General features: G+C 45.8%; 1 protein-coding gene across 15 annotated transcripts; it reads right to left on the bottom strand.

The window, feature by feature from the left end:
* Positions 1-1,895: 1,895 nt before the first annotated feature.
* LOC118428882 (forkhead box protein K1-like) lies at positions 1,896-20,444 on the bottom strand. 15 transcript variants are annotated; one of them, XM_035839135.1, is made up of 11 exons: positions 19,946-20,444; positions 12,042-12,242; positions 11,072-11,170; positions 9,460-9,616; positions 8,588-8,737; positions 8,054-8,250; positions 7,256-7,279; positions 6,190-6,521; positions 5,225-5,413; positions 4,612-4,704; positions 1,896-4,029 (listed from the first exon to the last, which is right to left on the bottom strand). In XM_035839135.1, the coding sequence occupies exons 1-11, from the start codon at positions 20,305-20,307 to the stop codon at positions 3,890-3,892; spliced, it is 1,944 nt and encodes a 647-aa protein (XP_035695028.1). In that variant the 5' UTR covers positions 20,308-20,444; the 3' UTR covers positions 1,896-3,889. The 15 variants fall into 15 exon arrangements, with proteins under 15 accessions (XP_035695028.1, XP_035695027.1, XP_035695029.1 ...); XM_035839134.1 differs by having other exon boundaries at positions 4,597-4,704; positions 19,946-20,442; XM_035839136.1 differs by having other exon boundaries at positions 4,597-4,739; positions 5,224-5,413; positions 6,190-6,467; positions 19,946-20,442.
* Positions 20,445-20,786: the final 342 nt, after the last annotated feature.

Here is a 20,786-nt window from a genome sequence, read left to right as displayed (position 1 = left end):
CAGCCCAGTCTCTGCCCATCTGCAGCCCGATCTCTGCTCATCTGCAGCCCGGTCTCTGCTCATCTGCAGCCCGATCTCTGCTCATCTGCAGCCCGGTCTCTGCTCATCTGCAGCCCGATCTCTGCTCATCTGCAGCCCGGTCTCTGCTCATCTGCAGCCCGATCTCTGCTCATCTGCAGCCCGATCTCTGCTCATCTGCAGCCCGGTCTCTGCCCATCTGCAGCCCGTCTCTGTTCATCTGCAGCCCGGTCTCTGCTCATCTGCAGCCCGATCTCTGCTCATCTGCAGCCCGATCTCTGCTCATCTGCAGCCCGATCTCTGCTCATCTGCAGCCCAGTCTCTGCCCATCTGCAGCCCTTTCTCTGCTCATATGCAGTCCGGTCTCTGCCCATCTGCAGCCCGGTCTCTGCCCATCTGCAGCCCGGTCTCTGCTCATCTGCAGCCCGGTCTCTGCTCAACTGCAGCCCGGTCTCTGCCCATCTGCAGCCCGTCTCTGTTCATCTGCAGCCCGGTCTCTGCTCATATGCAGTCCGGTCTCTGCTCATCTGCAGTCCGGTCTCTGCTCATCTGCAGCCCGGTCTCTGCCCATCTGCAGCTGGTCTCTGCTCATCTGCAGCCCGGTCTCTGCTCATCTGCAGCCCTTTCTCTGCCAATCTGCAGCCCGGTCTCTGCCCATCTGCAGCTGGTCTCTGCTCATCTGCAGCCCGGTCTCTGCTCATCTGCAGCTGGTCTCTGCCCATCGGCAGCCCGGCCTCTGCTCATCTGCAGCCCTTTCTCTGCCAATCTGCAGCCCGGTCTCTGGTCATCTGCAGCCCGGTCTCTGCCCATCTGCAGCCCTTTCTCTGTTTATCTGCAGCCCGGTCTCTGGTCATCTGCAGCTGCAGCAGTCTGGGCTCTGTTGTTGAAGCGCATCCTAGTGTCTCATGCATAAACTGCATCGGATAGTGATAATATATTCAAGTAGTCCGTGTGAGGACCGTATGAAAATTCTTGCCCTCTATCAGGTCCCTGGAAAAATAATGAATGAAGACCTTTATTGCAAATAATGCCAGATAACATACCAGACGAGTTACCCGGGTCGCAAACCATACTCCTCGGACAGAGCTAACTCTGCTGTCATGTTATCCGTCTATATTTGTCCAATTTCTAATATTTTTTCAGTGATCTGCACAGTCTGGTAGAGGCTAACAATTCCATATGGACCACATACGGACTCGAATATATACGCACGTGTGAACCAGGCTTTAGGAAATGTGTCTCTAGCCTCCGAAAATAATTTCAGGTTGATAAAATATAGGACAATTTTTTTCCACAACCAGTAGGTATTTACTCGGCTTCCTCAGAGCTTCTGACAGGGGTTCTGCTTCTAGCCGCCACCTACGTCGGCTACTTATAGTGGCGGGAAGCAGAACCCAAGTCAGAAGCTCTGAGGAAGGTGTCTGTGAGAAATCTAAACGTAAGTGAAGTAAGTACCTACTGGTTATGGAAAAGAATTCTCCATTCTGTGTCTGTAGCGTAAGCCAGAGTGCAATAACGACAGGTAAATAATCTAAATACTAACATATGAGTATGTACGCACGTATGAACCCGGTTTTAGGAAATGTATCTCTATCGTAAAGGTGGTATCCCACTGCACTTGGGGCACCTGTGCGGCACTGCAAAGTTTGTTCACTGCGGAACTGTTTTGCTATTTTCGCAGATATTTATAATTTAGATATTGCGTAGTACATAAGAGTATGACTTAGAAGACAACAAAATACACAAAATTGAAGAAAATTCGTACGTTTTTTATCTCTGAAATTTGTCATCTTCGAACCCCGCAATGCCGCATGCGTGCCCCAAGTGCAGTGAGAGTCCACCTCAAGTCCGATTGCAATGACGACACGACGCAGGTGTTGCTATAAAATATTTAATGATTCTGCGGAGGGCGGTACAGAGCCCCACGTGAAGCGAGTTGATTTGGCATTATTCTGGACGAGTCGTGATCAGGTTCGCTAGCCTACCCTGATTATGCCGTGGTAACACAGGAGTCCATCTTCATTAAGACACTTGAACCTGAACTTGTGACGCTAGTTGTGTATTAGGCGGCTCTCCGAGCCTTTTTCACATTATTATTCATCATACGCTACACAGGACCTAAATAATCTTTCTCTCAACCACAAAAATTTCATTTCCTTTTATCTCAGCCAAGTTAAGACAAAAAACAAGAAATATCACCACTTTAGACCAACAGAAAACCCTAGAAATACTCCTAGCATCGGTACTGCCCTGGATGCTGTCAATCATCCCAGTTGCTAGGCAACCTGGTCACATGTCCAACCCCCCTCCCCTTAGCAAAGGAACAGTCAATATGCAAATAGCCCAAGGAAACTGCATCCTACAAAGCTATATTTTTTCAGCATTTTTTTTTCCCTATTAGTAAATTGTCCCTTTAAATTCGTCCAGGCACGGTACATCATGTCTCCACCCCAGACTGCATATATACTGATCGATCCCCGATCTTCCGGGGGAGGTTCAGTAATTAAAAAATAACCACCTTCCACGGGAAGGCTTACATGTATAATCACTAACAAATTAACCTGTCATACATGTGTTTCTGTTATCATACCCTGACTAAGTGAGCTAACTGTGCCAGTATACTGACCCTGCTGTCTACAGTATTTGGTTTGTATAAAGGCTGTGAAACTCAGGTGGACAAATTTCTTCTAGGCTAATTCTACCAGCTGTTCTTGTGAAGGAATCTATTATGACAAAGTTACAGTAAGACATAAGAAACCGATCACCAGGGTTAACACCTGTTAGAAGGAGCAAGTTGACCTAATCTCCCCTTTCCTTATTTCTTTTCTTAAAAAAATCCTGACATTTTAAGAACGAAATATACAGACTTGGCCGGTAGCAGATAAACCTTGAACGAGGCCAAACCAAAAACATTTTACGGATGACATCCCCTGGACACCCTAATCCTGACGAAAAACTGGAAAAATTCTTAATTTTCAGAGAACATAATTTTTTGACAGACAAACAAACTTAACACACGGAGGGATGCCATCAGTAATATGGAAGTTGTTTAGCCTTCTGTAATATTTTTTTCCGATGAAATTAATCAACAAAAATGGAAAATAAAGTTGTGAAATGCCATTTTTCTTCAAAGCATTTCCACCAATCATCCAATCCTACAGAAATAAAGTGGGTGCAGTTTCGGCCAGTGCTGCAAGGAGGCGCTAGTGAGCAGCAGTTGCCAAACAAAGCACCTTTCATGAAGCTTCAAAACAAAGAAGAAACTAAAATAATACATCATAATATTGCAAATTGTCTGTTTTTACAATGACCGATACAAAACTGGTGAGCCCTGGAGTAAATCAAAGCTGACGCCGTCCACAGTAAAGTTTAGGTATTAACTAACTAGTAGTAAATATGCTTCATGGATTAGAAATGCAAAAACACCGGGGTAAATTCATCACAAGAAAACCGCTATCTCATCATCCCAGTAGTCCAAAAACTGCACAATGTGTTACACATACTTATTCTGTGCATTTCAAAATGTCTACCAAAGTAGCTGGAAAACCTGCATCTCTCCCCAGAGCTATTCTATCGTTCCTTCCATCCCTGCCAGAGTGTTCCCGCGGTTTCGGCCATGCTGTTAGCTGTCTAACGTCGAGTCTACTACAGGAGAAGGAATTCAATTTTACTGATTTCAGTTCAGCGCGGACGGAGACACAAGCACGTCCACGCCGGGAAAGAACCATTTCCACCGTCTGCGTCGCTAGGGTGGTTGCTATGGTTACCATGCCGCTCACGCGAGGGCGGCGCGAGTCGCTCGCTACAAGCTGGGAAAACAACTAATCTGGTTCCATGGAGAGGGAGAGGTACAGGTGGAGACCGGCCGGGTTCACTCCGCGCCGCCGCCCGCCGCCAGCTTTTGTCTCTTGGTTTCGTCGCTGTCTTCGGGCGCGCCCTCGTGCGCTCGTTTGCTCGGGATGGCGGAGATGTTGGCGGCCGAGGTGGCCAGGAGGGACAGCGGCGATGTGCCTGTTGGTGGGAACAAGAGCGGTTTTAAAAAACAGATCGGCGACACGACTACGGGATGGGGTGGAGAGTGGAACAAGAGTGACACGGTTACAGGAGAAAGGAACTAGGATGGAGATTTAAAACAAATTAGGAATGTGCTTGGCGAGATGAAAAAAACAATTTGAACAGTTCTAACAGTCTTAACCAATTAAGTATGCCACAAAGCCACAAGTTAATGGACATGGAAGGGAAATCCTGGAATTCATGATTTATTTTTTAGGGTAGTTTCTTTCGTTTCAATGGCATTGCAATCAGTACTTCATCATGAGATTGACCCCAGCCAAGTCATACCAAAGACTTTTAAAAAAGGTGTTACATGCTGCTTTCTCTGCTTAGCACTCAGCATTTGGGAATGGGTATAGAAGTAAATTCCTCAAAGTTGTGCGGCACAGTGGCTTTGAATCTCAGATGGGCGCCACCATAGATGCCAGCATGTGTAGTGCAGCTAGTGGTTTAACGGAATTTTACTCTAAAATACCGCAGAACCGAGTGTCTAACTTGGCTAGTCCTGATGAGAGCGGGACCTACCCCAAGGCTGCATACCTGTGGCTGGGCCGGAGGGACCGGAGTGCTGCCCCTCCCCCTTCCCGCCTGGCAGGTGGTACGTCCCGGGGCCCAGGGGCAGCTTGCCCGGACCTGCAAGAGTCCAGCGATAGTTTGGGTACCTTCCTGGTGGTTCACAAAGGGAGGAGGTTCAGAAAACACACCAGAGGAAACACAAACAAGGCGGAACACAAACGTAGGGAGAGAGCCGAGTTTAACTCATCCTCCTATGCAGGGACATCCAACAGCCATACTGCCTGTCTGGATGTACCCTGCTCTTTCAACCGTCACTCTTAGTTCCTGTGGACGTGCCACCCCAAACCAGCTGTCAGCCAATCAGAGAATAGGCTTTTGTTTTCAAAAGCTGTCTCGCATGTATAAGGGTAACCTCATTAATATTTATAAGCAGGGCGGTCAGGAACTAAGGGTAATGGTTGAAAGAGCAGGGCACCTCCAGAATCAGGTAAGTAGGTAGTTTTTAATGTCACCTGCACCAATGCAGGTATGCAAAAAAAAAAGTAATTTGAGCCCTGATTATTGATGATTGTCAATGTGTATATAGTAAATAGGGAACACCCAAACGTTACTTCAGTAAGAAGACTTGTGCCCGTACCTTCCTCATTATCTGGCACGCCATTGGTGGAGCCCGCCCTGTCCTGAACCGCGCTCCCATTGGCCGAGGTGGATATGGAGGTGGCAGTGTAGGATTTTGGTTGGCTGATGACCGTGGGCATGTGGTGCATCGCCACGGGAACCGTGGTCAGCGTGGAGGCGGGGTGGAGCGCCGTCGCCGTGCCCTGGGCTGGGGGGTCAAGGTCAAACAGACATTTAGTAGATGTCAAGATGTGCAAACCTACGTTAGGGCTGGGGAAGTTAGCGGGGTCAAACTTACAGGCAATTGGTAGATATTAAGATGTGCCAACGTACATTTGGTTAGTTTGGCTTTAATTAGGATCTCCATTAGTGACTGATACGTCACTATTTTTCCTGGAGTCCAGTGAATGGTACTCATTTTCACTTCATTTTCATTATCGTGTAAAGTGCCTTTCCCAAGGGCACAAAGATCGGTGACAGTTTGGGCTGGTGTTGATGCTGTGAATGGTTTCAATGGTCTCTAAGATCTTCTGATGATGTGTCAACAATCTTCCAATGACCCAATGTTTTGGGTTGCACACTTGTACACAAATTCTGTACAAAGCCACAGCCTGAGAGTCAGCATTACTGGGAAACTGTTCCGGTATAATCCAAAACTTCATATCTTTCATTTATCTTCCATAACAGACTTCATTGATGTCACAATTACAAATTGGAATAAGCAATATAACAACATGCGCAGATAAAACGCCTGTACATCAGATAGAATTTGGTTTCAAAATGATTTTCATGGGACAACAAATAATACCAACTGAAACTATCAGTTTTTAAAATCAAGAATGAAGGCTAAACTTTACATAATAAATGCTCAACAGGAATGAATGACAGGTTCAGTTGCTGAGTGGACCTCATGGACAAACAAACAAACAGGCAAGCTCACCTGCCAGTGGACCCCCTGGACAAAAACAAACAAAACGAGCTCACCTGCCAGCACGGACTGCGCTGCGGACACCAGCTGTGCGGCGGAGGGCAGTGCATGCTGGGACGCCTGCGTGATGACGGTGGTGGGATGAGAAGTAGGCTGGATCACGCCGGGCCCCGCGCCGGTTGCCGTGGAGACCGCCTGCGCGATGACCGAGCCGTCCTGCGTCATCACCACCTGCTTCAGCTGGTCCGGCATCGCCGTGGTTACGGGCGCCGTGGTGACGTCCTCCGGGATGGGGGACCCCTCGCGCGAGAGGGAGTCTGGCGTGAAGGTTCCGCTGGTGGTGAGATAGTGGGGAGGCGCGTGGTGAGTAGGCGAGGAGGGCGCGGACCTAACCGTCGTCACGGCAACCAAGGAGAAAGAAAGGGTGGAAAGAATAAGAAAACAAAAGAGGAAAAACTTAAAGGAGGAAACTAATATGAGGGTGACCTGAAACCGAGGAGGTGGAATGTGTGGTTAATGCTACTGAGACAGGGTGGAAGGTTGTAACCACGGAAACCCTTGGTTCATGTCAGAGGGAAAGTCGGGACCTCGGTACACACAGTTCCCATGCTTATGGTTTAACTCGTCTCACTATTCGCTTAACACTTAGGAATGAGAACCAGGCAAATAAAATGGTTTGGCTTAAATAAGAGTGGACTGTGCTGGTTACATCAACTATAAACAGATCCTGGTGAAAAAAGCACCTTATTCCTATCCCAGCATACACCAGGAGTCCCAGCATACCCCAGGAGTCCCAGCATGCACCAGGACTCCCAGCATGCATCAGGACTCCCAGCATAGACCACAACGGGACCAATTGGAGAGACACTGAGAATTTCCATTTTAAAAATATTAGATTTGCCCCCCATCTCCCACCCAAAAATATTGCAATGTGCATGTTCGTTCAAGTTGAAATGTCTCCTTTACATTCAACTACACAACATCTGAATTCCCAGTGTCTCCCCAAACTTTGAGTGAGTATCACCAGTACAAGCATCAGTTTTTATGTGTTTAACAAACACCAACTTTGTGCACCTTTTTAAACTCCCGTTTCTGTTACTCTATATTACCAGAAGAATTTACCTCTCTTGTCCTTCCGTGCTTTTCCTGTAAGATAGATATTCAAAATTTCATTTCATTTTCTTTTTAAATTCCTACCCATGCTTCTCTCTTTACGGTGTGAAAATTAGTTATTAACCAGCATCAGAAGCTTTTATCTCATCCAAGCAAGAATTGGGTAAAGCTGTAAGTTTTTTGTCCCAGTCTTTGGACCTTTCACCAAAGCAAAAAAACAAAATGGTCTTCCTTCATCTGTTAGTACAGAAGTGAAAAGACAATTTTCGCTAAATGAATCTTCCAGCAAAGGAAAGAAAGACTGAAAAAATGAACTTCTTTGATATGTTAGTATGGAAGTAAACAGTGTGAAGACTAAGTATGTGTTACAATGAGGAACAGATGGTCAAAGGCAGCGTATAATAGGGGCCAAGTTCATAGATACAGCACTATATTATGTATTTTCTGCTGTCAGTTTCGGATACACCAAATAATCAAAGTCAGAGTCCGACGGGAAAGTCTGTGTCTTGTTCTTGGAACTAAATGTTCACAGTGGCATGAGGGGCGCATAAAGAATAAAAAAAGTTGGCGATTTATTTGTTGTCGGTATTGATAAGTTTATGTTATGGCCGTCACCGTAAAAACCATGAATACACTTAAAAAACACAGGAATTACAGTATATTGAACTTTATCTCAGTCTTAAAAACCAAACAGAACGTGCCAGCCTGCCTCTGAAGGGTGTTCTGAAGCAGGGCACTCCAGGCCTGCTGTATATAACTAACTTCTTAACTCTTAACGTCTTAAAAACTTTAAAAACCGTGTCAGACCTTGAGGAGAGTCCTCCTCCGAAGGGTGTTCTGAAGCACGGCACTCCGCGCTGGCGCCTGCGTCTCCAGGCCTGCTCCGTCAGCTTGGCCTCGCACGACGGGTCTATTCTCCAGAACGAGCCCTTTCCAGGCTCCTCCTGCGACCGCGGAACTTTGATAAAGTAGCGGTTCAGCGACAAGTTGTGGCGAATTGAATTCTGCAGGAAAAAACAACAACAAAAAATAATTTTTCAGTTTTCACAGACTTACTGACTGCTGCCTACCCGTTTGTCTGGGATCCCAGCAGCAGTACAATCAAATGCTGGACACTACTTCTACTATGTGTAGTTCTGTAAGATACAGTTTTGTAGTTTTTAACAACACATTTCTACTGTTCTATATTACCTACTGATGTTCCGTTGATCTACAGTATAACACATGGTTCCATAACACATATTTACAAGTACAACACATAGTTCTATAACACAGTTCTATAAGGCAGTTCTATAACACACAGTTCTATAACACAGTTCTCTAACACACAGTTCTACGTACCTGCCAGCCCTTGTCTGCCGTTCTGTAGTAGGGGTAGTTCTTTGTTATGTGAGCGTAGATCCCGGAGAGAGTGAGCTGCTTGTCGTTCGCGGACGTGATGGCCTGGACGATCAGCTGAGCGTACGAGTACGGAGGCTTGGAGTTGTCCTGCTGGAGGGGACAAGTTGGGGACGATGTCAGGACAGATTCAGGACAGTTTCAGGACAATATCATTATCAAGTCAGTGTCAGTTGATCAAGTCAGTGTCAGTTGAAGACTGAGCAGTCTTCAGTTTTAGTGTTGTTCCCATCCAATATATTGTTGGGGACTTACAAAAATACATTTTCATCATTGTCATGTCATGAAGTTCCGATTTTTGGAATATGGTTGTGAAATAAACCATTCATTCATTCATTTAAATTTTTGTCTGTGCCAACAAACGAATTCCCATCCTGGGATGGATGGACGAGAAAACGGCCCCGTTTCAAGGTCAGGATTGTGAAGTACAAGTTCAGTGGCTGTATCAAACCTCCTCTCTGTACAATGTTCGTACTTTTGGCAAAATGGACCTTCCTAGTGCAGAACACTGAATTTTACATGTTTGGATCAGTGGATAGCAAGACTGTCTCAAGCTTCCAATTTTTTAGGGGGAGCCCATGTTGTAAGTTTTTGTACTAGTTAAATCTGCCTTCTGCATGTCACAGAAGCAACCCTCGATAAAGACTACAGCAGGACAGTCCAAAACTTGGGTAAGTCAAATTTCTTGTGTTGGAAGTTCCAGTTTCAGTCTGATTCAGAATGACTTACTACTAATAATTAAACACAGATGAACTTCCATGTGAAGCCTCAGTTCCTATCACGATGAGAACATGAATGGATCTTAACAGCCTCACCCTCACCTGGGCCCCGCTTTCTTCCGATGTGGACTGACCCTCCTTTTCTTCCATGGCGGCTGCCGCGTACTCCGCCGCTCGCTGTAACGCCTGGGCCACGCTCGCCTTGTGGGTGCTGGTCCGGCTACGCGGGCTGGAGGGCGCCGAGTTCGCAGCGCTGGGAAACGGGAAAACGCAGCGACACAGCGTTAGTCAGGAAACACACATGTACAGAAACACTAGTTTCCTCACGTTGGTAAGTCATAGATGGTAAAATGAAGTCCTTTCTACACAGCCGAGTGTCTGTACCTAGTTCATGTTTCAGACCATCTGTCACCTTCTTCAGGGCTGTACTGACCGCTTCTACTTTACACTGCAGCTAGGTTTTGCTACTGCAGTATCCCACATTGCAGCTAGGTGTTGTTGCTGCAGTATCCCACATTGCAGCTAGGTGTTGTTGCTGCAGTATCCCACATTGCAGCTAGGTGGCGCTGCTGCAGTGCGAAGTAGAACCGGTCAGTACTGACCTAAGGATGGTGACAGTGGGTCAACAAAATCACTGCTAGGTTTGGTTGTGTATAAAGAACACATGGCTAAGATGTTAGCTGGGACTTGGGTACTGTTTTAGCCTTGGTTATCCTGGATGTTTGCAGCATTCTCTGCCGAAAAGCAGCTATGGAGACCTGCAAATTTGCAAGCAGTTAGCAACATATGCCATACGGTTTTCTTGTCACAAGATTCTAAGGCAGGCCACCACAAAAGAACGTCGAAAATGATCTACAACAACCCTAAGTTCTGTCAGAAGATGGTGTTTTGTACAACACGTCATTAAATGTCCTGGACATGTCCCAACCCTGCTGTATTGTAGCGTACAGGTCTGGTACAGGAGCATAAATGTGAGAGTTAAGACGTTGTGTCACACACTGCCAGTTCTGCGGGAGGGAAACTTTTATCTGCCTGCTAACAAAACATGCTTCCAAACAGCTGCCCAGTAAGTTCAATACGGGCAAACTTGCTGAAGCTGCACACAAAACATATGGAAGAGAGAAAAACAAGATGACAGAAAAATGGCTGCGTGTACGGGAAGTCTAGTTTTTATAGGGTAAGCAGTGAGAATGATGTTTTATGTGACGAAATTGTTGTTTGCGACTTGCGCTGTTGTTTTGTTTGGGGCTTCCTCCACTGTCTCCATGGTTACTGATATGAACTTTGTGAAAGTTGAACTGTAATTGCACACATATATTGGACTGATTCAAATTTTCCACTAGACAACTCCAGGCTTTGTTAAGGTATGAGCAATCAACAATCCCTTGACAGAGAATGGGGACGCCATAGACTTCCTGCAACATATGATCCACTGCTCACTGAGTCACATGTTCGTTCTGCATGACGTGACGTTACAGAAACAGTGGATTGCTCATTCCTTGACAAAGACTGGAGTTGATTAGTCGCTAATTTGGGTAGGTTCAATCTTTTGTGTTGACAATTGAAGAAAACAAAGTTCAACTTTGATTGAGATTAACTTATACCAAAAACAGCTGAACTTTCAAGAGAGGAACTTTTTTTTTGCTGTTCTGGAAAAAAATCATAGTCATTCGGTTCTTCTCTTCCCCGTATCTTGTCTGAGACTGACCAGTCCCGGGTGGGCCCACCCTGGGGCGGCCCGCTAGCGTGGGGCGCGGTCCAGCTGCAGTGCCCTCCCTGGGGGCTAGAGGGCGCCGAGTTCATGGCGCTGGAAGGGAGAACAACACATCAGGCAGGGTTGGACAAGTCCACCAGCCAGATTGTCCAGGGCAAGTGAAAGTGCTGATGGGGCAAGTGCATGTTCTACCCCACTTGTCCAATTGCACAAATAAGATTTTTCCATGAGAGATTTTGTTATACTTTACCTTTCACAGTCATAGCATCAATCATTGGTCAACACAGAAAAACAGAGCCAAAAATAAAAGAATTTCATTGATGGAATTAAAAATATTTAGACAAATTGTCCGGGCAAGTAAAAAGTTAGTCGGGCAAGTAAATTTTCTATGTACTTGCCCGATAGGACGAGTGAATTTTAGAAAACTTGTCCAACCCTGTCAGGCCACAAAACTTTCACTCCTGCGGATCACATCTTTTACAGTTACCCAACATCGCAGGTCAGAGAAAGATTCCACAAATGGTGTCCATTTTGAGCCTGCCATTTTTGACTGATGATTTTACCCCTACTTTGACAGTTACGCAGGGCCCAACTGCAAAGCAGTGTTAATCACTGAGAGGGAAACCCTGGGTAAAATGACAGGAAAAATATAAAATACAGTTTCTTAACACGTTCCATGAAATTGATTCTGAATGACCGTGTCTCGAGCACTAAAACCCAAAACAAAATATGAAATGGAGTAACAGGCAAGAATAGAATATGCAGAAAAACTTGAAAGTTTCAACTTACTTCAGAACAATATCCCATGTTTGCAAGCTGTGCTACCAACTATCAACAAAAATTCATTAACTTTGATGAATGCTGTAAAGATAGAATTTGTTGCTTATTAGTATATTACACCAAACAACTAATAGTAAATCTATGAACTTGTTTGTCGCTACAATCAAGGCTTCTGATTGGTTACCTGATGGTTCCCGTGGGCGACGGGAAGGGGCTTCCGAAGTCCGTGTTTGGATCGGGAATGTTGATTTTGAGCGGCGCCAGCTCCGGTTTCTTCTTGGGTGGGGAGGGGAGCGGTGGGGGTGGGGGCGGCTGGGGGTTCACCTCGTCAACCATGGACTGGAACACGATCTTTATGTTGGTGCTGGGGAACCGGAACACACACCTGTGGACAGGTAAGGTACAGGTAGGTTAGGTACAGGTATATCACATACATCACACCTGCGGACAGGTAAGGTACAGGTATATCACATACAGCAACTATGGACTGGAACACGATCTTTATAAACCGGAACACACACCTGCAGAGGTAGGGTACAGGTGGGTTAGATACAGGTGTACCACACCTGAGGATAAGTTAAAGTACAGGTTGGTTGGATACAGGTATATCACATACATCAACCACACACCTGCGGAAGAAAACAACTTTTTGAAATCGCACATAATTCCGGATTACCAATGTTTTCAGTAACTATCATACATACTAGCACTACTGAAGTGTCCCTCTTCTCTTGGCTTTGCCTAACATTTTCGATTGATGTAGGTAAGAAGCAAACAGACAGGACATAAATTTTGTAATACTGCCGCTGGATCAGCAGTACTGTGGTAGTGAGAAGTGTTTTAATGGGGATTTCAGGATGCTGGCTGATAGCAGGCCTTCGAGAGGGCACAGACACAATCGTCCTGGCATAAGAACCTGAACCTGAATCACGAGTCAGCCCTCCCACCAAAAACAAATGCCAGCACTAGTGCACCTAGGGGCTGTGATGGAGGCTATATACCAGCCACAGAGACATCTCGAGTGTTGCCATTTCTGAAACCTGCATTCCTTCCCAGAACGCACCATACCATGGGGCTGGCAAAGGGCCATGGTGACCCCGTGGTGACCCTGTGACTGACCTTTGACCTTCCTCACCAAGTGTTACTGTTCACATCCCAACAAAACTGTCCTGTTTTCATCATGATACAATTTTCCTGTTTACAATCTTTTCAATCTAAATGCCTTGTTGACTTTTTAAAAATCAAATGTATTCGATTGATCCACAAATTTTTCATGAGTCATGCTAGCAGCTCACAAACCAACGGACCAACTTTCAATTTACCACATAGAAACAAATCAAACCCCATCTGCAATTGGTAACTAACACAAACCATATCAGACATATTGATAAGACCATAACATGTTAAAATATGTCTTTTCTAATGACATGAAAGTTAACAAAAACATAATTCAACAATATAGAATATATTCTTGCAATAGTTGAACTGTAATTTCCAACATCAAAATTGGACTCACCCAAATTTTTCGACTGCACAGCATCATTCAGTTTCACTAGACAAAGTTGAAATTTTGGACACAGAACCAGACTTTTTCGCCAGAGGCATTAAAGAAGCAATCTACATCCGGGCTCTACAACCATCCCTGAACAGAGACGGTGGGCGCCATAGACTTCCTGCAACCCATAATCCACTGCTTACTGAGTCACGTGTTCTATTTGCATAACATGACGTCACGACAGCAGTGGATTGTTCATTCCTTGACAAAGACTGATGCTGTGCAGTCGAAAATTTGGGTGAGTCCAATTTTGGTGTTAGAAATTACAGTTCAACTATTTCAAGAATGACTTCTACCAACACAGATGAACTTCCAAGTTAAGTTAGAATATAGGACAGGTGACTTTTTGAAATTTACAGACCAAAACAAGTGTTCCACTGGAAACAAAAGTTGATGTCTGTCAAGGCTCAAAATTCTTAGACACGACTTGCACACTGTTTTCAAGCCTTATTAATATTACTAGTAGTGAAAATATTCTGTGCTCGCAATAGTACCTCTACGGTATTCATTACTCTACATGTCCACTTTTCAAATTACATGCAAAATTGTAGCCAACAAGCATTTTAGCTTATATTACAATTGAAATAACTGGAAAAAAGGTATTCCCAACATCATCATCAGTCGGCTGCTGTGCAGTCGGTCACGATTTTATTCCACCTCAGTCTGTCGGCAGCCAGTGCAGCTATAGCAGTAGGGTTCAGGTCGCCCTCCGCGTCCCCCAGCAGGTTTTGTATATACGTCAGGTAGTTCGTCTTCTGACGACCGGGGCGTCGTTTGCCGTGGGAAGGGACATACAAGGCATAAGTCCGCAGAGGCTCTTCTAAAGGCATTCTAAGAGCATGTCCAATGAAGCGTAATTGGCGTTGCCTGACTTTGCAGATGAGAGGCTGGGTGTTTGTCACTCTGTATATCTCACTGTTGCTAACACGCTGGAGACGCTTAATATTTAACATGATTCTGTAGCATGATGTAGCAAACGAGTTTATCTTATTCTCCATGTCAGACGACAGTACCCAAGATTCACATCCGTATAAAAGCACTGGCACACAGGTAACATTAAAGAGCTTGATTTTTGTGGAGGTGGGAAGTGAAGTACTACTCCAGATCTTTTGCAGTTTCCAGAAGGCAGTCCATGCAAGAGCCCTTCGCCTAGTGAGATCGTTTTTACTGGATGCCATCATGCTACCCAGGTATCTAAAGTTGGTTACATTTTTGATTGGCTGGCCGTACACCTCCAGTGGTGGCTGCGGGCTGCAGTTGATGGTCATGTACTCAGTTTTAGGGACGCTAATGACCAGGCCCAGTTGTGTCCCTGCAGCAGCAGTTCTGTTAAGTTGTTCTTGTGCTTTGGGGATGGAAGACTCTAGCAAGGCGATATCGTCAGCAAAGTCCATGTCGTTTAAAATCCTAGCGGGATATCTTCTAGACTGACGAGGGTGAGTAACTATGCCAGAGTCAATATCTTCTGTCGATCTTCTCATCAGAAAGTCGATGAGCACAATGAACAAGAAGGGAGCAAGGACATCACCCTGCAATACTCCTGTGGTGACTTGAAATGGGTCAGAGATGTTACCATCCACCATAACAGCGCTTTTGGAGTTGTTATAAAGTACATTAATGGCATTGACAATTGTGAGCGGGATGCCGTAGTGGCGGAGAACAGCGAGCATAACCTTCCTATCGATTGAGTCAAATGCCTTCTTGAAATCTATAAATGTGATGACAAGTGGCAATTGGTGAGTTTGGTAGGCTTCCATGATTCTCCGTAGGATGTGCGTTTGCTGGGCACAGCTTCTGCCTCGACGGAAACCAGCTTGGTTGCTTCTTAGGATTGGGTCTATGTGGCCTCTTATCCGCATTAACAGTATCTTGTTATAGACTTTAGCTGCTATGGACATTAGGGTTATCCCTCTATAGTTGGTCATGAGGCTGAGATCCCCTTTCTTAGGCAAAGGTACAATAACATTTGTGATCCATTGGTCAGGAGGAGTGAGTGTTTCAAAGACCTCTTTACAGAAAGCATGTATCGCTCGGGCCATCACATCCCCTCCCCCTCTAAGGGCTTCTGCAGTGATTGCACAGTCCAGGCCTGGAGCTTTGTTGTTCTTCATGCTGTTTATAGCTCTGACCGTTTCCTCCAAAGTGGGCGGGTCAACACAGATGGGCAGATCCTGGTCTGCCAGTGGTGGGAGGCCAGAAGTTTGTGGGACACTAACATTGTTCAGCAACTCCGAGAAATACTCCCTCCATTCAGCAAGGAGCTCGTTGTCGCTAGATGGGGCTGTACCATCTCGCTTCTTTACCTTCTGGTTGGTTCTTCTGTTTTTGCCAGAGATTGAGTTGATAATTTTCCATGTTGAGAGATGGTCACCTTTCTTGTCTGCCTCCTCGAGGTCTTCTATTTGTTGTTCAGTAAAGGCGACTTCATCACGCTTATAGGACTCGTTTAAGCTGGTGTTTAGTTGCCTCCATGTCTCTTTTGACTGACGGGTCTTTGCAAGCAGGAATATCTTCTTTGCCTTATCCCTCTGGTCCCGTAGTTCTAGAGTCTTTGCTGACACCCAGCTAGGCATCCCACAAGACTTGCATCTTCCTACCACCTTCTCTGCAGTTTCTGCGACTGTCTTTTCCCAGCAGGCATACCTCTCTGTGATTGGTGACGAGACCTCGTCACACTTCAGCGCCTCAAATCGGTTTGAAAGCTCCATCTGGAATACCTCTCTAGTGTGGGCTTCCCTTAACTTCCTCCAATTGAACTTTGGTCTCCGACATGGTTTCCCTTTCGATGTACGGAGACTGGTGACAAGCAGTACACTTAGGATACGGTGGTCCGAGTCCAACTCTACTGAGTTGTAGGCTCTACAGTTCCGTAGTGAGTTCACCCACTTGCCGTTGATTAGAATATGGTCTAGCTGATGGGTAGAACCTCCTGGGTGCATCCAGGTCCAGAGACGACTCCTAGGGTGGGGGAATCTTGTCTGTGCTGGACGAAGCTTGTGTTCTTGGCACAAGTTCACTAGGCGGTCACCGTTGTCGTTTGTCACGCTATAGTAGCAATGGGGACCTGTCGCTACCGGATGGGATACATGGCTGTCATGCCCTATTCTAGCATTAAAGTCTCCAATAACAAGGTGTTTGTCATGCTTCTTTACCATCTCTATGTGGTCTTTGAGCGTACTGTAGAAGTCATCCTTGTCAGCTGGACTGGCAGACTCGGTTGGGGCGTAGATGACTGTGATTGTAAGCTGAGGATTACCATGGAACGTGACAGTCAAGATTCTCTCACTCACAGAGTTGACACTTTGAAGACACTTGTAGATGTGTTTTGAGACTACAAGTCCAACACCTCCAAGTCTTTGGGCTGTGGCCGAGCTATAAATAAGGACATAATTCTTGTCATCTGACCATAGTTCTTCAGTAGGGGATTGTGTTATAAGTCGGTGCTCCTGAATGCCGACAATGTCAACACCAGCATCGTTTAAGCCCATGAATAACTGGTGCGTCTTTCCTTTCTGGTAGAGTGTACGCACATTATAAGTTGAAATTACAAGTGGTTTGAAGGTAGATAGACGAGACATATCAGGACCAACAGTCTGTGATGACGTTCCAGGTTCCCGCTGGCCCGTCATAGGGTCTGGGTGAGACGTCTGCCTGGCTACCCTCGATCTAGTTTGTGGATAATTCCTCGTGACTTTCGTAATCGGGTATTTGCCAGAATGTTGGTTTCCTCCGCTCTGGCAACTGGACGGGTGATTGGCCCTGAACAGCTATATGCGGAGTGCAGGTGCTATTAGCCAGCTGCAGCTCCCCTGAGAACCGTCCCACCATGGTTGAACCTGCCAGGAGCGGGGGGAACACCACAGGTAGGCCTGCTGGTGCTCCGCCCGGCCCCCGATGGTATCGCAACTCAGGGTCATTGCAGCAGCCGTTGCCCGGGGACTACCAACTAGGAGGTCAGCACTCTGTCTTAATCCCAACACTGATCTGTAGAGAAAGTTGAGAAAACCCAGCACAATGTCGGTATGCAGGAATCCCGTGTTTCTGTGCTTGTTGTACCTCAGGTCTCACAGCTGATCTGACTGGTGATCCTTCACTCTTACTTATCTACACAGTCTGGAGACATGGGCTACTTAAGACTCCGCTCAGAGACGTCTGGTGGAACATTAACAAGTTAGGCCCAATCTACACACAGTTTTTACCGATATCTGTGGAGATGTCGGGAGGGATCTTGAACGTAGGGGGCCGGACACCCATGGCGCTTGCAGTCATAAACATATAGCGCGATTTTCCAAATGGCGTTATATGCTAATGAGCCTTCCCGAAGTCGGGAAGCATCTACACGCGCGTGAAGCTGTCGGGGACCCCTGCTAAGCTACCGGTAAGCTATCGTACGAATGGTCCGGATATCTTGACAGCGATATTGCAGTTCCATCTGGACGCTGAAAAAAAGCTGTTGGCGAGAGGTTGTTGGCTCGCATATATCGGGAAAAACTGTGTCTAGATCGTGCCTTAGCCTCCACTCAGAAACGTCTGGTTTAACAAGCCGGACACAACAGGGCGGGGAAAACTGCAAATTCCTTCCCTTTCCCAGTAGATCAGGCTGTGTTTGTGGTGCTGAATCAGTTCTGTACAGTAGTACATTGGGATTTAACATTTGCCATGTCATGAACAAGTGGTGGACGGGTCGTGGTGAAACTGCGAGATAGGACCAACTTTAGATAATATTTCTTTCTTGTTTGCTGCAATATGTGACTGATAACAACAAACCTGTATTTTCCCTACTACAAAACATGTATGAAACGTTATAACCTGAAGATATTTATCCTGGCAATTTGATGACAATGTACAGCAGGGCTCGAAATTCATTTTTGGGATTAGGTGCACTGGTGCACCCAACCTAGAAAATTGGGTGCACCAAAAAATGTTTGGGTGCACCACATAAAATAAAATAAAATATCACACAGTTTTGGGGCATTGAAAAGATTGATGAACACAAATTCCAACTTCAAATTCTTAAACAAGTACTATGACAGACATTTTATTATCTTTTTAACACATGATAGATGTCAAGAACATGGTGTTTAATAGTATATTGACATCTTTACATACATAAGCCTATGATTGAATGATATTTGGGTGCACAGGTGCACCCACAGAAAAAAATTGGGTGCACAGCTCCAATTTTAGGTGCACCTGGGTGCACCTGCACCCAGTATTTCGAGCCCTGTACAGTGTAGTGCAACCCGGCTGTAGTCCTACCCATGCAGGTTAGAAACACCTGTTTCTGTTATCTGCACTGTTGCTTGTCGAATTACACATTGTTGAAGCTGTCCCATGTAGTCTAATTTTCTTCCAGCAAAAAGCAGATGGCTGAAAGACATTTCACAACTTATCCTATGGACTGCACCTCCCTAACCTTGGCATGGTGGCTTAACCCTTTAAACATCTTGTAAAAACAAAGAATAGACAGTAAAATTAGAGGTTTTGGGGTTGTATTAATTAGTCCAGTACATGTAATTTACAAACACATTGATTTTCTCTTCAGAACGAATTCCCAATCAGGAATTTTAATCAATTTTGTTGCAGCATAACCGTTTTCAAATCACCAACCCATTGCCCAGTCCCGCCCCCCTCCCCCTTGTTTTGGAGCATCTGAATGTTTTCATGTTTGGCAACTTCTGGACTTTGCTCTGCCATAATAACTGTCGAAAAGTGCGTAGCTCTCTTGAATTATTCACTAAAATAGTCAAGAAACACGGTAAATACTAAAGGAATAAACAAGAAGTAATAATAAAACGTAAAAATGAGAGGTTTCTTGTGTTTTGTTTGTGTGTTGTTATCCTCAGCCTCGCCCCTCGTCACCGACATTGTTTTGTTTACACCACGCTAAACTGAGACCCAGTCAGGAATACACATCCAAAAATCACCACATTCGGTCCAAAAATCACGATAAAACCATAAATGTTTGACAAACCAGCAGGAATTCTGTCCAGGCAAGCTTTGAAGATTGAAATTTTGGATGTTTTTGTGCGCATCTTGATTTGTTTACATTGTGAGTTTTGTGTTTCTGATGTGCAGGCACATGGCGGACAGGGTACAGCCTAACTCTATAGTCTAAACACAGACTAACAACCGTCACAAAGGCTGAAAACCGGGTAAAACTGGGTCAAAACTGGGGTAAAACCCGGTTATTTCATGTCTAACCCAGGCTGGCCAGAGGGGGAGGGGGGCAGCCGCCTGGCCAGACGTCCTCAGGAAAAATCGGAGTTATTTATAAAATAATGGCCGGTCTGACCGCGTGGTCTGTTTGACAACATTACCTCCAAGTCTCCAGCTATTTACATAAACAAACTGCGTCAAAAACACAAACTTTTCACCCAAAATGACTGGATACACCCTTACTGAGGTGCAGGGAAGGAGGCAGGAAGCTTTAGTGACCTAATTTCGCGTCTGTTGGGGCAGATTTTTGGGAATTTCTGCGCGGCGTGGCCGGGAAAGAGTTTTCATTTCGCAACCACAACACGGAGACTTACTGTTTGGGGAGCTGCAGTGGCGAGGCGCCTCTCCGCTGGAAAACTCCGTCCACGAACACGCCATTCTTCCCCAGGCAGCTCATGAAGAAGTTGGGAGGCTCGTAGAAGATCTCGATGTGTTTTCTGGAGATGAATGAGGAGTGCCCCATGTTGACATCCACGGCGCCCTGGCTGGAGTTCCTCCCCACCGTGATCCTGCCCTGCCGCATCAGATACTCGAACTCGCGGCCCTCGATGCGGGCGATCGCCGTGCCCCTGGGTTCCTCAGGGTTCCAGGCGACTCTAGCCGGGCTCGCCGGCGCCGATTTGAGCGCCAGGAGCGCCCAGGCGTCGTTGTCTGAAGGCTGTTTGAGGCCAGACATCGTCCCAACTCCGCCTTCCTTCAGCAGCCCGCAGAAATGGCCGACCCTGCAAAACAAACCTCACCTCGAGCCGGCATGACCCTTCCCGGCATGCAGCTGGAAGTAGTGCAGGCGGAGCTCGGAGGATCTTTTCACACGGAGGAGACAAACGGTTTAGAAGGATTTAAAACATTATAATCAGGTAAACTCTGACTTATGCATGGCCAAACATGAGCAAGGAAACAGAAACATCAGAAGCAAGCTTTGATAGAAGTATAGATCTTCCCTTTTTAGCAATGAAGTGAACTTAAAAAAGTGTCCCCAGATTGCATTTGTGTTCATCAACAAGGAGATTTAAACACTGCCACTCATGTAACTTTGACTGCACTATTAAAGTTTTCTGATCCTTTGCGCGAGGACACGGATTGTCTGCATTTTTGCATTAAAACAATGATTTCCTTATCTTTATTCTACAAAGCTTTATTCGTGACTTACTCCTG

The sequence above is a fragment of the Branchiostoma floridae genome, chromosome 13 (genome assembly GCF_000003815.2).
Source record: "Branchiostoma floridae strain S238N-H82 chromosome 13, Bfl_VNyyK, whole genome shotgun sequence".
Classification (NCBI taxonomy): domain Eukaryota; kingdom Metazoa; phylum Chordata; class Leptocardii; order Amphioxiformes; family Branchiostomatidae; genus Branchiostoma; species Branchiostoma floridae.
Note: the sequence above shows the minus strand (reverse complement) of the source record. Positions and strands in the feature narration are given on the sequence as shown.

What these genes read in the sequence shown, in the direction of transcription:
- LOC118428882 (XM_035839129.1), bottom strand. Translation starts at nt 20,307, where the DNA reads ATGTCTGGCCTCAAACAGCCTTCAGACAACGACGCCTGGGCGCTCCTG. An exon ending in AAAGCGGGGCCCAGGTGAGG is followed by an intron (nt 8,735 to 9,459) that starts GTGAGGCTGTTA and finishes CCCCTCCAGCAG; the next exon opens with GACAACTCCAAGCCTCCGTA. An exon ending in CACAGGTATGCAGCCTTGGG is followed by an intron (nt 4,030 to 4,596) that starts GTAGGTCCCGCT and finishes TCCCACCAACAG; the next exon opens with GCACATCGCCGCTGTCCCTC.